Source organism: Copadichromis virginalis, linkage group LG4, assembly GCF_057382275.1.
Source record: "Copadichromis virginalis isolate Kocher_CV1m ecotype Utaka linkage group LG4, C_Virginalis_male_GT1.1, whole genome shotgun sequence".
NCBI lineage: Eukaryota > Metazoa > Chordata > Actinopteri > Cichliformes > Cichlidae > Copadichromis > Copadichromis virginalis.
Window position 1 is genome coordinate 14,766,451 of NC_140621.1, and position 17,528 is coordinate 14,783,978.

General features: G+C 39.7%; 1 protein-coding gene across 2 annotated transcripts in view; it reads right to left on the bottom strand.

Moving 5' to 3' along the window:
• The window catches only part of prkcbb (protein kinase C, beta b), a 109,493-nt gene that overhangs the window by 63,256 nt on the left and 28,709 nt on the right, over positions 1–17,528 (bottom strand). For both annotated transcript variants that reach the window (XM_085453757.1, XM_085453756.1), the window contains exons 3-5: positions 15,078–15,160; positions 5,744–5,855; positions 5,251–5,379 (exon numbers count right to left, since the gene is read on the bottom strand). In XM_085453757.1, the coding sequence (XP_085309883.1) occupies positions 5,251–5,379; positions 5,744–5,855; positions 15,078–15,160 (324 nt within the window). The remainder of the gene's footprint in view (positions 1–5,250; positions 5,380–5,743; positions 5,856–15,077; positions 15,161–17,528) is intronic.

Consider the following 17,528-nt stretch of genomic DNA (forward strand, 5'->3'; position numbering starts at 1 on the left):
ATTTGGTGAAAGGTCTGTTTGCATACTGACAAAAAGTGTTGCACACTGTTACTCAATAATCCTTTGGGGGACGTGCAGCATAGCCAGAGGAGAAACTAGAGCAGCTTGCCAGTGAACTCACAGTGTGAGAAAAACCTCAAAGATGTCAGAGAGATGAAGTCTTCATGCTCTTTAACCATTACTCTACACTAAACTCCAGGAGGTTAACCACAGCACACAGCCATTGGCCAGCATTAAGCCCTCAGTGAAGCAGCTCAATAAATATTAGATGATGCCCGTTAAAGTGACCATCAAATGCAGGTCGAGGAGGAGAGCTGTAAAGAGGGTAGCATGCCAAAGAGTCTCAAAGGACACTTACAGTAAAGACGTGCAGTTTTTATAGAAGTGAATGGACCTGTTTGTGTATGCACAGGTGAGAAATTCTTGCTTGCATCCAGTGTGTGCTAACTGAAAGGCACATGTACGGGTCTGTGTTTGTGTGTGAGGGGCAGGCAGAGGTGATAAGAGTGCAGTTACAGCAGAATACTACATGTGAAGTGCTGCGTGGGTGTTGGCTGTGCCCCTTTTCCCCTGTGAAGCAGCTTCATAGGATGGTAAGTAGGATTACTGGGTTATATCCACCTTCTTCTTGCTTGCAAAAGCTTTTCTGAGAATGTCATCCGGTGGATGTTGACAGTGTTCAGTCTGGGATGCCTGAACAGATGACAACAATAATAACCCAAAGTCTGAAGAGTCTAGATATTTAACATCTTATCTGAGCCTCACAAAGCAGGAAATAATGTGCTGTGGCTCTGTGGTTTTCCCAGACAGGCATTGCTACTCCCACCTGTACTTCCAAATGCCTGCAGTGTCACCTGACCCACGTTTTCTCTCTGCTCTTGATTGGCTGCTGCTTTTCAGCTAATGAATTATGCAATATACCGTACATGCTTGCAGCTATCCATCTGTCCCTGGTTCAGTTTCAGAATAATGACTATTTTTAAAAACAAAAATCAAAAACATGGTCATGTTTTGGGACAAGCCTACTTCCTTTGCACCCCCCTCCTGCTCCTGTGATCTACACCTATATGTCTATTCATTCATCTGTTTTCTTAATTGCTCATCCAGTTCTTGGTTGTGGACAGGGTTAGGGTTAGCAAAAGGTGGGTCACATCCTATGTCAGGTCTAATGCAGAGAGACAGACAACTATTTAAGCCCACATTCACACACCTACAGCCAGTTTAGTCTCACCAATTGACATAAAATGTCTTCGGACTGTAGGAGGAAGCTGGAATATCTGGACAGAACCCACACCTCCCCTTTTCATTCTCTGATTTAAATTAGACTTTAGTAAAAGCGTCTAATGTAAATGCTGCAACATTCCTTGTTTGTGTTGCATCAAGTTTTTATTCCCAGCTCCTGATCAGTTAGAAGGCCATTTCACTAAACAACTGGCCAGCTATGCACTGATTGGAGAGGAGCTGGAAAGGGTTTAAACTTTAATGCAGTTCTCCTCAGTCTTTGTAGTTATATACCAATACATCCCACCTTTCAGAACAGCTAGAGACACACAACAGGCTGTATAAAACAGGTAAATGATCCCCTACCTCACTATTAGGCAGCTTGGGTGGAGTACCAAAGACAGAGGGCACCTTTTAGTGTCCCACTGAATTCTCCCTGCTGGAGGCTGACGCCCCCCCCCCCCCATCTCCATGTGCACTGTACTGCCAGTGACCTGAGCTCTAATCTGACTATGAAAGAGGCCGGAGGTGAATTAAAATTGATTATTAAAGTGTCACTTTACGCCAATGTCAATTGCTTCGATTAAATCCACAACCCAATTGCACTTCTCAGCGTAGCAGCTGTTTTCACCAGATCCCGCTACATTAAGCTGTAAAATAATTCCTAGTGGTTCTGCAATTCATTCTCAGTGGTGGCATTTCCCCCCACCTCTACCTCACTGCATAGAGGGTATACGCCAATCATAGCTCCACACTGACCCCTGTGGACAAAAGCGAGCACTACTCCTCCAAATCCTCCTTTTACTATAATCTGCAAAACACAACCACAAGTTATATGCACATTAACATAAAAATCAGTGTATGTGAAAGACCGAAATATAGATGAGACTAAACTTCATGGTAAATAGCTTTAGTTAATGTACTTTGACATTTTCTACCATCTAGCTCAACTATCATCTGCTCTGGTTTGCAGCACCAGTGAATTTTTAGCCTTTTCTGCTGTCTTAGCAGTCTGCATGTGATAAGTCTGCTCTCTTATCATTTCCCAGAGTAACCACCACTTAATGATCAGTCTACGAGCGTGGGAATCTGAAAAAGAGAACAGAGGAGGGGAATCTGCAGAGGAATTAAACCCAGCAAGAGCCAATAAAGGGAAAATATCCTACATGCAAAAATAACAGGCCTATGAATGTGCTGTTACAAGTTCTCGCTAACATTTATGCAATATTTAGTGAGGACACTGTTTGTTTTCATGGGTCCAATCAATAACTGCCTGGATACATTTGTAGATCAGGAAGAAGTCAGCCACCATTTATTTATGCTTTGTAAGGAGATGCACTGCCAAAAACTACTTTACAAACTCTTTGCTTTTACAGAGCTGGAGGAACAACAAAAAATAAGAGATGAAGCGAACTGAAGACTCGGCATGGCTTAGGAAACAACAGGAGTTTTATGGCTTAAGATTTGAGATAGGATATCTTACGAGATGCTTATTCATATGCTGAAGTTTAGATGAAAAGACAAGGACAAAAAAAGGGAAGAAAAATGCACATTAATTATCACTACGTCACCTGCTGCTCGAGTATGAACTGTGACACATCTGAAGCTGGAGCAGGTTTATGCAGCCGTGTTTAGGAACTCACATCACACAGCTGGAGTACGGATCCTCAATAAAGTTATTTTTTCGTTTGAGGCAAAGCTGTGATTATCAGGGTAATGAAAAACGTTAATGTAAATCTCTGCAGCCACCTGCAGGTCATAAAAGGCACTGCGGATCAATGTAACGACGTTTCTCTCCACTTTTCCAATTTTTTTTCAGTTAAATAGACAGAAACATTGTTCCAAGAATGATGTGAGCACACAGTGTAGTGAATAGTATATCTCTTTGAAACAACACTTGCTTAAATGATACAACATGAATGTCTACATATTGTACTGACATGCATACTAACATTTGCCACGATAACCATTTTTATATGTGCACGAAATGAGAGCCATCACTTAATTTACAGTAAAGATTTTTGTAGTTTTTAATAACTTATATTTCACAAATAAAACATTCCTCTGAGTTGTTGAGAAAAAAACAGTTTAACCAGATGAATTTATTAATAATTAATATTTCATATTTTTGAAAGCTTGGCAGATAGTGATTTCTCTGAGCAGCACCCTGCTTTTTTATTTATTCTTTGGCTGCCAGACATGACCGAGCGAAGCAGGTGAAATTTCTGACTGCCAAATACATAAACATGGTTTCACAAACATTTTTCACTACTGTGCAAATGTCAGTGGTACGCGTAACGTCTGGCAGGCAAATAAAAAAATCAGACAAACCGAAGAACAAATGGAGACACAGTCCACAACACACTGGAATTGACTCAACTTGCTTACCCAGTGTATCCCATCATCGTTTCAATATATTTAACCCAGAGAGAGAGCTAGCTTTGCCTGAATGCACTGGTTAAATCACAGCGTGAAGGACGGCTCAGTGCATGAAGCGACTTCATAGGGGACACATAAATTAAGTCAGCTGATGGAGGAAAGCTAAACAGCCATGATATCAATGAAAAGTGAGACTATTAACGTACTGATATGCGACACACTGCAATCTGAAACTGAAAATGTAACAACTGTAACGTAAAAAACTGAATTAATTAACAATTAATGAATCCGTTTTTTCCTTTATTCTAACACCAGATTGATGACTTGATGCCAAATGACCACGAGAGCAGGGAGATTGCAGTTGTTATCATCATCCCTAATAATGCATCACTCTAATAGTTTTCTAGGTTGTGGTGTGGTTAAGCACTAGAGTCCAGCAAATGAGTTGCCAAATGACCTTTTTAATCACTGACAGCATCTCGTGAGTTTTGGACCTGGGGATGACACTTCACAGAAATGAGGCCGTGTTCTCACTAGCTGAGTCGAGAATGGTAAATGATTTCATGTTCAGTCACACCTCAGTCTGCCCAGAAATAATACCAGTAACTGCAGTGGGGCTACTTGGACATAGCGCCATTATAATGGTAATAAATATAAATAAAGCACTTTAAATGGTTAATAAATAACCAAACAGAACCTGTAAAGATCATCTTGGAAAAGCAAAACGTGTGTTCAGATCACAATTCTGAGCTGACAGGATAGGCTTTGAAAAAAAAGTCCAACTCTAGATCTGAAATAAACATGTTTGCAGCCAGGTTCAAATAAAGCTTTTGGTCTGTATATTTCAACAACTGAACGAAAGATGATTTCTTAAAATATTCAATTAGAATGGAAGAGAATAGCCTTTTAGTTTCACCGCACATACAACGAAATTGTGGGTGCTCCACACCAACTGTGCGTGGAATAAAAGACGTCATCAAACATGCAGATCCATCAGCTGTGGCAACTCCTCGGCAATAAGAGAGCAAATATCATAAGTGTGTAACCCAGTTATGGTGATTGAAATTCTAGTATTTTATTAGCGTGTCACTGAGCACTCATTTACAAGAATGTGTGTCTGTGTGAGGCATTCACACAGTCCATGTCTGCAATTTGCTAACCGAGCCTGTGGGCATTAGCCGATAACTCGTCCAAATGTGGTCACGTGCGGATCCAAAAATCCAAGATGGCCGTAGTCCTAAAATTGAGGCTTCCAAAATTTTATTCCACAAACTATTTTTATACATAGTCTGATTGAAGCAAACCTGCTTCTATTAAGTATATTGTGTTAGTTTTCAAAGATACACACTGACTGTACTCCAGGCTCATTTTCCTTTCACAGAGGAAACATCGGTGTATCTGAATAAATTATTGCATTATTACAGACCAAAGTGTGTGGCACTTTCCTCTAATGAAAGTGGAAATGAATGCAGACCAAACGAGAGTGATTTCTAAGCGTGAGCTCATATTTCAGTTCCATCCTTCATCTTTGCCAACAGCAGAGGGAGACAGAAGACCGGTATTCTCAAACTTTAAAATGACAAGCGAGCCGGAGGACTGCACAGGTGTGTGTAGGCTGTAAACGTGTGTATGCTTCTGGAATATACTTACTGGTAACAGTGAGAACATTGGTCTTAACCTCGGCGGTGATCTGGATGCGACCTCTCCTCTCAGTGTGGTCTGTGCCACACAGGCTCGGCACGTTGGCCACACATCGCTTATGGATGTTCATCATACAGTCTGAAAAATACATATTCGCACACACCCACAGATATGTTTGTAATGTTATGCAAGAGTATTATTCATAGTGATATGTGTGCCATAAAATGATTACATACTACTGCATGTCCTCCTTCACTACATCCATGAAGTTTCTTTGTGGTCTTCCTCTTTTCTTCCTGCCTACATATCCAGCACCTTTTCCCAATATAGTCACCATCCCTCCCCTTTAATAACATTAAGGTATGAATAATGTTCTACCTAATTGTACATCCCTCTGTGTGAGCATACCACCTAAATACTGTACAATCTAAATATGGATGGTACAATCGTAAGGCTGCAGTATGTGATACATGCATAAATGGGCAGCGGGTGTACTACATACGGTCACATCTCATTCCCTGGTGTATGAGGCCATAGAGTAGGGAGCCACAGTGGTCACAGAAGGTGGGGCTGGAGTAGGTGTGGATCTTAAACTTGTGCTTTGACCTCGGGTCCTGAAGAGCAAAGGACAAAAACAGAGAATTAAAGACTTTTTCACTACAAATTAAACATTTCTTTAATGATTGTGTTGTTCAGCTGTTTAACTGTGCACCGTTCAACCGCTTAAAAACAAACAAACAAAAAAACTGAATGAATGAAGCTTTGCCTGTTCCTCTCCTCCTCCATCTGTTTGATATTCTCCTTTTATCACCAGCATTCATCTTAGTCTCTCTCTCTGACTTTCCACTTTCCACTGCTCTGAATGGTAATGGTGCATTCAGGGGAAAGTTTTGACAGGCGGTGTTTACATACGGGCACATGCACTGTAATCTGATCAAAATACATTTCCTCTGAATTTCTTTGTTGGCATCAATTTAGAAAGGCTACGAAGGATGCACATCCATGTGTGTCTGTAGGCAACAACAGTGACGCAAAAAGTTTGCATGAAGTCAGCCTCCCGTGACATCTGTTAAAGTCGAATGAATAGCAGAGACAGCGTACGGCTACGGCTACTTGCTGTCTGTGCAGGTCTGCTGCGCACAGTTGTGTTGGGTTAGTGTTACTTCAAAGGACATTACACAAAAACGTGTCTAAGTGTGTAAACAGATTGATGACCTAACCACACAGGTAAGTCAAGCACACAGATCTGGGTGTGGCTCCGATGATGTAAGAGCATCAATAACAGAATCAGAATAATTTATAGTCACATGGTCACAGTTGCTACAAGACCATAAGAACAGTAGCTGAATAAACTAAATTAAATGTTACAATATATTACAAAGTTACAAAATATAGCAAAATAAAATATACAGATTGCTCAACTATAAATATCCCAGGATATAACACAAATGTAAATGGTTGAAATGAAAACGCCTCTCTTCTCAGACTGTACGTGATATTAAGTGTGTGCACTGAACGTTCTCCTGTGACTGGACAGCACGTCATGGAGCATTGTCCTTATCTTGGACAACATCCGCCTCTCCGTCTCCACCTTAACAGAGTCCAGTTCCATCCCCGCAACATTACTGGCCCTCCGGATCAGTTTATTGAGTTTGCTGGCATCTGCACCCAGGCTAAAAAAAGGGAAAAACTGTCACTTATCTGCAATTTGGTCATTTTGTCCTTTTGACAGTAATTATGTGCTTTGAACTGACAAAAAAAATGGATGCCATTACTTTTTATGGACGTTCAGAACTGAATCATAACTGGGGCGGAAACACGGCTATTTCTGCCTAATGTGTGTGACACCTGCAACCACACCTGGATCACACACACACACACACACACACACACACGCACACGCACACACACACACGCACACACACACATTAACTCCTAGGCCGTGCACATCCGATATACCGCTTGTGGAGGATCCAAACTGTGCAGCGAAGCGGGCGTACTTCAATGTGGGAGTTAAAATATTTCTGCCAAGGGGATCCATCGCAGCTAGCAAACATGCAGATACAGAATTTAATATGATTTGTGAGGGATCTCCTCCAGCGCAAAGTGCTTTGATGACATCAAATAGACCAGTGCTTACTGTTAATTTTCCTTTAAAGCCAATTTAGAAGGAGACCACGAGTGCCAGTTTTCTTTCACACGTGCCTTCGTGCCTTTTAATCTCATGAGCCAAGAAAAAATTAGAATGATTGATGTCTTCCTCTCTTCCACACCTGTCCTGGAAATAACATTAAATTTAGGTGACCAGTCAATTATACCCAGTGTCCCCACAGTGTCTTCAGCAGTGTTGCCCTAAGCCTGAATGTGTGGATGCCTGTGATTTCCGTGTACATTTCCACGCGCTACTTTGTGTATTTGTTTCAAATGCTGTTTTTCGCCTTTCTCGAGGACAATACCACCTACTGTTTCTTTTTTGTGCCGCATAAAAACAAGGGAACATTGTGCTGCTGAAGCTCCAGTGATGAGCAGCAGCAGACAGAGAGCAGTGTGAGGGCTGATTACAAAGAGTGCCAGCTTCTTTATAAATATGAATGATTAAATGCATCTGCAGCAAAAACTCAAACATCAATGAGAAAGAAAAATCATTAAGAAGAACGCATGAAAGCAGTGACTAGGAGAAAAAAGACACCACTTTTATTGTCTCCCCCTTCTTTGATGAACTTTATTTTGATGTAAAATCAGTTTAAACAGATTTTTAAAAAATACCTTTTCTGTCATTTTTCTCACAGAAGTCAATATATGAATAAAAATAAGTTAAGTTCTTTAACCCTTCCATCCACCCTGACCTCCTCCCTACAGGACGTGGACATTGTGATCTATAAGGTTGCTTCAATATGACGGTGTTTTCAAGGATGATGTTAATTTCATGAGTCAAAACAAGCTGTGAAAAACACCGGTAGGTCTTCTTGATTTAATGTTTCCACTTAGTGAACAGTAAACTAAAGTAAAGTAAAACAAAGAAATGTAAGTTTGAATCACAGCTTAACAACAATCAGCTTAATATATCATCCTAAAATGGAAGGTTTACGTGACTGTGTTGGGATGTTCTGCCAACTTTTGTGTTTAACACTTTTAGATTTGAGTGTGAAAGGATCAGAATTGGAATATTTCAGTGTTTGGACTAATATTTGTGTATATATGTATATATATTTAATAGCATCCAGCCACAGCTTCACTGGCTCCAGTTTCTCAGTTTAGGTACAGAGACCAAGCAGCATGTGAGGCTTCCTCTGTCAAAATGACATTAGAGTTGTATATTCATGTCATAATTTCAATATAAAATAACCAATTTTGATTAGTAAGCCTTAGCATAACATTAAGGAGATTTTGTTACCTTCAAACAGAGCCAGGACATTCTGTTTATACCTTCAAATAGCCAAACCTGTTTTATTATTATGAGATGGAAAATATTTTACCACATTCTTTTTGCCGTCCTTCTACCACCATTTTACTGAAATTGTAAAGGTCTTCCAGAGGTCCTCAACTTTAATAACTGATAGCTGATAAATAACTCGACTTCGGTACTGAAATTAACCTGTTCAAACAGGCCCAGTGTCTGAGAGGGCATGCTGGGAAAAAAAAGTATCTACACTAAACTAAAGCTTCTTTTGGCCGCTCTCTTATTTACAAGGAGTCGCCACAGTGGACGCCTCTGCATATTTGAGTTGGCAGATCTTTACCTCAGAAGTCTTTTCTGACACAACCCCTCCCAGGGGATTTTTGCCTCCTCCCAGACTTAAAGAGGGGATCTTTTTCATGAAAATGTCTCCACTGTGCTATGACGGCGTACTAAGGCCACATTAAAATATATATATTATTGTTCTTTTTGAGAATAAAGTTGAAACGTGGATATTAAAGATCCTGAAAAACCAAAAAACTGCCACGGCTGCTCTACCCTCTACAAACAACTTGATCAGGTATCTTCTTGTGGTACACCATACATCCTCTTTACTGCACGAGGGTGTAAACATCACTATCCTTGCAGCTGTCCACTGCCAACTTCTCCAAGTTTCTGCGTTTTTTTCCTTCTGACCAGATGCAACTTTCTACACCATCTCTTTAACGTGTTAATACTTATCACCACGATGTGTATGTGCTAAAGGAGAAATCATTTCCTTGCTACTAAAACCAATTCTCAAGCACGAGTTCACTACCTCATCTAAACAAGGCGTTTTGTAGAGGGGACAGCAGCCGTGACAGTTGTCTGACAAGAAATGACAACTTTGATCTCCACATTTTGACGTTATTCTCAAAAATGAACAATATTTTCTTGATCTGGCCCTGATATTCCTTCATGCCATGGAGCCACTGGGGGAAAAGTAAAGTCTTGTCACCAGTTTTATGCTGATATATTTGTTTTTGTGTGTTACCATAGATATGCTTTGACACCTGTTATCTTCTCTACAGTGTTGCCAAATTTCACCCAAAAAGAAGTTATTCAAAGCAGATTTAACAAATTTGATTTTTTTTAGCATGTAAACTGAAAACCTGCTCATAAAATCAGCCAGTGACTAGCCATTAGTCCATGCTCAGTGCGCTGTTTTGACCACCTTCCTGTCACTGTGTTGTCTCTCACTCGCTGCTCTTCTTTTGTTTTTTAAAACTCTGCTGTCTGTTAAATTCCCTGGCATTAGCATCAGTCAGCTCACAACAATTACATACACATCTTGTCATGTTTTCATGATGCTGTGTGACAGGCAGATCGGTGCTCACAGTCACTCACACGAAAACTTTTTATTTTTCAGCGCTGATTTTGCCTTCAGTCCACTTACTCCTCTCAAGCTAGTACTTTCTGACATATCTCCGGTGGCAAAATCGCTGCACAGACTAAACCTGTCATGAAGCCGTTGCGTGTCATGTCGACGGGCACCACGAAGGTTATTTGTGGCTTTTACTTTTCACAGAGCTTAATTGAAACCAATATAAACATGCTCATGTTAGGCATTATTTATTCGAAAGTTTTGCTACAAGCAAGTCTGAAAAACAAAAATAGTTTTTTACTAAAAAAAAAAAATGCTGAAAAACTTAATTTTCTTCCCAAAAAGAAATGCAGTTTTTGCTTTACTCGTGCATTAAAACACAGAAGTGTGTCAGCTTGTTTTTATCTTCATTATATCATTGTGTATAGTCAGATGGCAAAAACAGCTGTTTATAAACATCAAACGCCTGAATAACAAACACATATATCTTTGTGAGCTACATATTCATGTTGTAAGAGAAAGTTATGAATTACAGGCACTGTTAGCGTGTTAGTGTTGTTTACACATATGCACGACGTCACATTTTAGTGAAAAATACCACTGCACTAAAAATTGGTTAGCAGATTGTATTTACAAACATCAACATGTGCAATGTAGACGTAATGTCACTGTTTGTTTTGGGGTCTAAATATATTATGTGATTTATAAGGATCTGAGTGTTAGATCAATAATTACCAAAAGCTATACAGACTTTGGTAATCCTGGTGCAATAGGCAGTTAATATAGTGAGTTTCATCCAGTTGAACGCATCAAGGAGGAGCAACGGAGCAAACATACATAAATATGCTACAGCAGATCTACTGTATGTTAATGAGTAAGCTGTTTTATTAACATGAAAAATGAAACACACTCAAAGCTCACATAAAAAAAACACGTTATTTATCCTACAATAATATCAAGATAAAGAAAAAAGTAAAACAAAATGAAAACAAAACAAACAGTAAGTCAGAGTTTGGTTTGATCTGCCTTTATTTTAAGAGGCGCACTTATTTTAGCTTGCATCGTCACATAAAACAAAGTAATAAATACACAGATTAACTTTTTAAATCTAGAAAAACTTCAGTTAGTATGACTCACATTGCTGTTATTGAAAAACTATGTGTACTTCCCCAAAGGCTGTGAAAGTTAACCAGCAAACATTCTTTTGTAGCCACCCACTCCGATTCAATAAGAGGCTGTAAACTTTCCTCCGAAAAAGTAAAATGTAATATAACGCAGGCTGCAACAGCTGCTTTTGCTGCCCTGATCAATAAAAGAAACGCTGTGCCAAGTGTTTACCTGACTCAGGCTTATAACCCTTCCTCTGGGAAACATGTAAGTGAAAGCGTGTGAAATATTATTTAAAGGATTTGAGCAAAATAGATCTCTCAAGCGAGCTTGGGAGAAGGGCCTTGAAAGAAAGACAGCGCAATAACGAGACAGGGGACGGAGTCGGCCGTGCTACGTATTTAACAACAATCTCTCCATCAACCTTTCTCTTTGCCTCTCAAAGGCTACTTCACAGCTTTGACGTCTTTTTAACAACCCGTGCAGACATACTGATAAATATATCATCATGTTGAAATCATATTTATATTGTTTATGTGCAGAAATGAGAATGACCATGTATAAATGCATGCTATTGGTGCATGTGCACTTGTTGTATAGGAGTGTCTGCAAAAAAAAAAAAAAACATCAGAAAAAGGTAGAAAAGGTAATAATTTAACAAAGTGAGAATCTAAAACTGAAGCCAGCAGCATGTTAGCATAAGAAAAAGACTGGAAACAAAGAAACAAGATTATTTTAAAAAGCCTTGAAGTTTAACAAAAATGCTTATTTTGTTGTTTCTAAAAATACAAACTAATAAAAACTAATAATTCACATATTCAGAGTGTATGTCAGTCAGATGAAGCTAAAGCTTTACCTCTTTGGTGTGTTTATGCTACATTCTGACTCCAGTCAAACAGCTTTTGAGGAAAAAGCAAATGAGCAAATTATGCAAAATAAACTTAATTTAACTCTGGAGAAAAAAAAAGGACTTCATCTACTCATCTTCTCTGACAAAATTAGATGACTAACCTGAACTAGCTTCTATTATTTCTTTTAAAATCTGTTGATATATGATAACGCCATGATCAAATTTACTGAGCTACTTCCACGTCCTTCTACGCTGCCTAGTTTCACATAATGTAATTGGACCTTTTTTACATTTTTCCCCCTACACATAACTTCCATTGCATTTTATCATATAAGAATCCACTTTTTGGTAACAGAGGCAGTTAATATTTTTGAATGGAAAACATACATCACATCAAATAAATCACAGGAAGTACGGAAATTCCACAAAACAAACAAACACACACAGAGTTAACCGTCTACTTGTCTTGCAAATTTGTAAAGCTACTTTGAAGCGGTGCTATTCTTATGCAACCGGCTTCTCAAACACACACACACACACACACACACACACACACACACACACACACACACACACACACACACACACACACAACACCTTCGTAAGGGTGCGTGCCTGAAATGTAGGTTTCATTAGAGAAGCTCATCCCTCGACCTCTCCCACGGGGAGCCCATTCTATTAACCCAGATCTATAATTGAATTTGTCTTTTAATAAACATGCGCAGCTGACAGAGAGGATGAGAGAGAGACATAGAGAGAGGCAGAAGGTAAAAAGGGAGCGATGGGCTGATCGCCGCAGAGAATGATGCAATATTTCTGATCGTACAATCTTTCTAAAAAATTGGTGTTCCCATAGAACACTGAGATTTTCTAGTCAAAAGACACACTCAGCCAGAGCACGTCTTTCATATCTGATGTATATTTATCTATATGTGATATTTAGATATACTCTATTTGCTAATATAGTGCAAAAATATTGGAACATTTCGACTGAGTGATCTGAAAATAACTGGAATAGTAAGCTCTCCTCTCCGTGTCAGCTCACAAAGGCAGTATCTGTGTGTGTGTGTACAGGTGAAGACACTGTGTCACATCTGACATGGTTATTAAAATGTTAATTTAGGAATTTGATAATGCTAATGTAAAAAAAAATCTGGGCACTTCTGTTAGCCTCAAATAAGTATGCTACAAAATGCCAATTTCAAGAAAAACAGGTCTGTGAGTGAGTGCCGTAAGAGGCCTCATCACCCTCCTTTCTTGTAATCGTCAGGCTTCTTGCCTTCCTGTCTTCTATATTTAAATGAGCAGCTAGTTAGGAGAAGATCTACCCTGCATTCCCACTGTGCTGCAACCAAGGTCGTAAGGCCATGAACTCATTAAAGAGATGACATAGTGGGGAAGGCGAGGCCCCGTAATTAAGAGCAGTGGCCCCCTGGGTGGAGTGGCATTTAAATAGAGGACAGAGTTTGGTATGGTGGTGTGGGAAACAATGGGAGACAGATAAAGACATGGGAGAGTTGCATGTGCACCAAATATAGAAATATATAGATAAGTGCCAGTAAAGCTAAGGGGACATCTAGAGAAAATAGAGAGGAGATTATAGAGATATGGAATGACATTTGAAGTTGCTAATGAAGAAAATGGCTTTTGAAAACTCAAGAGGAAAGAGAAGACCGAGAGGAGGGGAAGTAGTTTGAAAAACATGTACACAAAATCAAGTTATTATCATAAAAAGAGACATTAGTTTATCAGCAGGATAACAGTAAAATAAAAAGGCTATGATGTCCACAATGCAGCAGCTGCATGAATATAAGACAAATGAAAGATTCCTAAAGAATAAAAAGTTCAGTCGTCTGCCTAAACTGGCAGTTTACAGGAAATCTGAATGGATTTTTAAGGTCAAAAGAAAGAATTGTATCAGTGTCGGTCGACACAAAACATGGGCAAAGTTTTACAAATTTTGGCGTCCAGCTTGGCATTTAAGGTGCAGCCTGTTAAGGAAGCTATAAAAACATCAACTATTTGTGGCACTGCTGTGAGAAGGAGAGGCAGGATGGGTAAATGATAAAAAGATTAACCTCTTATTCATTGCGGAGAATTATCAGTTATACAGAACACGCTACAGGAAGCCAAACAGCGTTTCCTCTGAAGGCGGCACGCTAAGTGCGCTCGTCAGGCTGAAAGGGCACTCCAGAGGCAGGTAAAGACGTGGCTGAGGAACGTAGGGAGGGGCTTCGGTGAGGATAAAAACGGCACCCTAAGAGCGCTCTTATGAGAGACAGAGAAAAAGAAGGCAAACGTCTTGTTCCTTCGGGAGGATCGGTTGGAGACTAGATTTGCATTTTAAGAATATGAATCAGAGAAAAGACAACTCGTCAGCTCCTTGACAGAGCAGCATACCACTTAACGGCACTTCATGTTGTTAGAGCGGATAAGAAGGTGAAGAGAACGTTTAAAGAGAATTAATAATAATACGAGAGTGGCACAGCTTTTAACCTCCGACAATACTCTTTGAATTCATGTCAAAGAATGCGAACTGCAACCTGTGGCTCGTACAGATAACACCACAGAAACACTCAACCAGCAAGGAGGGGTGTTTTCAAACTTCAAAGATACTAAAAAGAGATCAAGGGAACCTCTGAGCTTCAGTTTTTTATAATATAAAACCTCTAAGAGGAAGAAAAGAAGCATAGGTGAACATAGGCAGCAGTTAGAGAACACTACTTTGGGTCCATGTGGTTAAATATAAGGCCGTCATTTTCTTCGTGTAGCGTGATGAAGAGCAATTACTGTAATACAGCGGTTATATTTGGCAGCTCCAGGTGTTACATGTCTTTTCTGGCTTTTATGGTATCACTTCTTCTGTACTTACTTAAATGTAATTACTAGAGAAACTCCTGGAGGTTACGGTTGAACTGTCAAGACAGGAAAAGGAGAGTGAGAAGCGAGAAAAAGATGGAGGCTGCTCAAGCGTAACACCGGCGCCGACAGGTGACGGGGGCTCATGAATGGAAATGTCGACGTGCTCTCTGTGTCTCTCGCTTTCCACGTGTCTTTCACTTACTTGTGCATGCTCTTGCTCTCACACAGTTTAAAATGATTCGTTTATTTGTACTCACGTCTGACGCGGGCCCTTTATCAGCACCTGGGCAGGAGAAAGCGACGAACTCATGGCAACGTTTGTGAACCACGAAACAACACACTGTGAAGAGAGAAAAAGAGGAAGAGAAAGCATCAGTATTCTGTACACAGCAAAGAGATCCTGCGATCTAAAAATGTCTAAAAATCTGACATTTTTTCTTTAGCTTTGACCAGTAAACACATGCTGACTTGTATTTGCTGTTTTTAAAAACACAGTCTGATGTCAACATTAGTTTCAAGCTAACTTGAAGGCTGTTCAGCCAAAATCTTAGTCTGGCACCTGTGAATGGGCTTAAATCAGCTCACATTTGGAAAAACCTCCAACATTTAAAGCTCTTCTTTAGATGTCTCTGCCTTGAGGCGACTTTTGTTGTGATTTGGCGCTATATAAATAAAATTGAATTGAATTGCCTTTTGTTCCGTTTTCTATTAAGATGAACCCACACTGCTTCAATAATGTTGAGGTCCACGGTCAGGGGAGGCCAATCCACGACTGATCTAGGTTTGCTTTTACTGCATTAAAAGTGTGTTTGGGATCATTGTCACGCTGAAAGATGAAGCAATCTGATGTTTTACAGATGTTACTGCATGGTGGGTTAAATTCTGAAGCAGAAATGCAGCCACAATCCATCACAGAGCCTCCACTGTGTTTTACACAGGCCTGCACACACTGACTGTTAGGGCTGGGCCATATCATACCGTTCACGGTAATACCGGCGTGATTTTGGGCAACGATAGAAAAATGAAATATCGCGATAGAATATGGGTAAAACGCGCATGTGCAGCGCCTATGTTTACATGCGCACATGAGAAGAGCGAAAGCGGATCGTTGAATGAAACCAGAATTGGTTTGTAAAAATGCTGCAACTTCAGTGGTGTGGAACTGGTTTAGCTTTCGTCCGTCACATACACAACAAAGCACTATTTTTGGTAGAGCATGCTAGCGGGCCGTCGTTATTACCGCGTTGTTTGGAAAATACGGCACACTTAAACTCAATCCTTTGATTTTTCTGAAAATCGACAGTGCTCCTTATAATCCCGTGTGCCTTATGTATGAATTCTGGTTGTGTTTACTGACCTCGAAACGGTTTTATGTACACGGCGCTTGAAAATCTGTCAAATGTTTCAGTATGACTTTGCTAAGCTACGAACCCGCACCGCTTGATGGATTGTTGGAGCATTACAGCTATATTAGGCAGGCGCCTCGCGGAGTGATACGTTTTAAGTTTTTAAGTTTTGTGGATATTATACATGGTTATGCTGAGGATATGTCGGCCAGTTTCCACTGGAAATGCCTTTTGGTTAAACTGTCAATTTGCACTGTTACATTTTTATATAACTTTAATACACATAAAAAACAGCTGCTTGTTTAAGTGAAAATACATTGATGTTTTTTTGCACTAATAAAGTTGTGGAGTTGTAAAGCATTTTGTCTGGTGTCAATTATATCATCAGTTAAATCGTTATCGCAAATTTTCAAATGTATATCGTGATAAATATCTTTCATATCGTCCTGCTCTACTCTCCATAAGACCTGTTACCACTGAATTTCAGTCCATTACTTGTGTCTTTTGTCGTACGCCTTTCCCCCTGTTTCCCTTTCTTCAGAATTAGGCTTCGCTGAACAGTAGATGGACCAACTGATAGGCCAGATTCATCTTTCAGGTCTTGTGTCCGGTTTTTACCGGATTTTTTCCTATTTGTTAAGCACATGACTTTCAGATTCTTTTCATCTGCTGAGAGCTTTTTTAGCCCTACCACCTCTAACCGTAACACTCATAAATTTGAGTAAGGAAATGGGAACAATTTATGTGTTTTTGCAACAGACTGCTAACACCAAAGTACCAGGGACGCAATTTAAAATTGTTTCTTTGCTAAGTTGTCTGTTATGTGTAGACTGACGACCCTGGTTAGGTGATATTTGAATGATTCACATCTAAGCATTAAGTGGCTTAACACAAAAACATTCCTCTGCTAATAACCTGTACAAGGACTGGACTGAAAATGAGTGAAAAAGCAGCCAATGACCAAAGAAAAACCTTTAAAGGATCTTCAGAAAGCCTGGAGAACTTTTGCTCAAGACCACTTTTTAAAGAAATGATAAGAAAATCTGGTTCCTTGGAGGCAAAATTTAAAGAAATGACAGGTGGCTCGAGACTTTTGCATATTCACATAATAAATATACTCATAGCTGACGATGGCTAACACAGATTATATAACTGCACTGGGTGAACAAGTACACTAACCATCTTTATCAAGATCAAAACATGATCCCAGGCACAGGAGTATTATCTGACTCACTGACTTAATTTTTATTCAACCAAAAGCACCGATATTTTTAGCAGTAGGTTTGATAGAAGCTGAGCTGTTTTGCTGTCCCTGGGCTGTTAGAAGCAGCACTTATTTAACATAAGAAAAGCTTTAGCAGT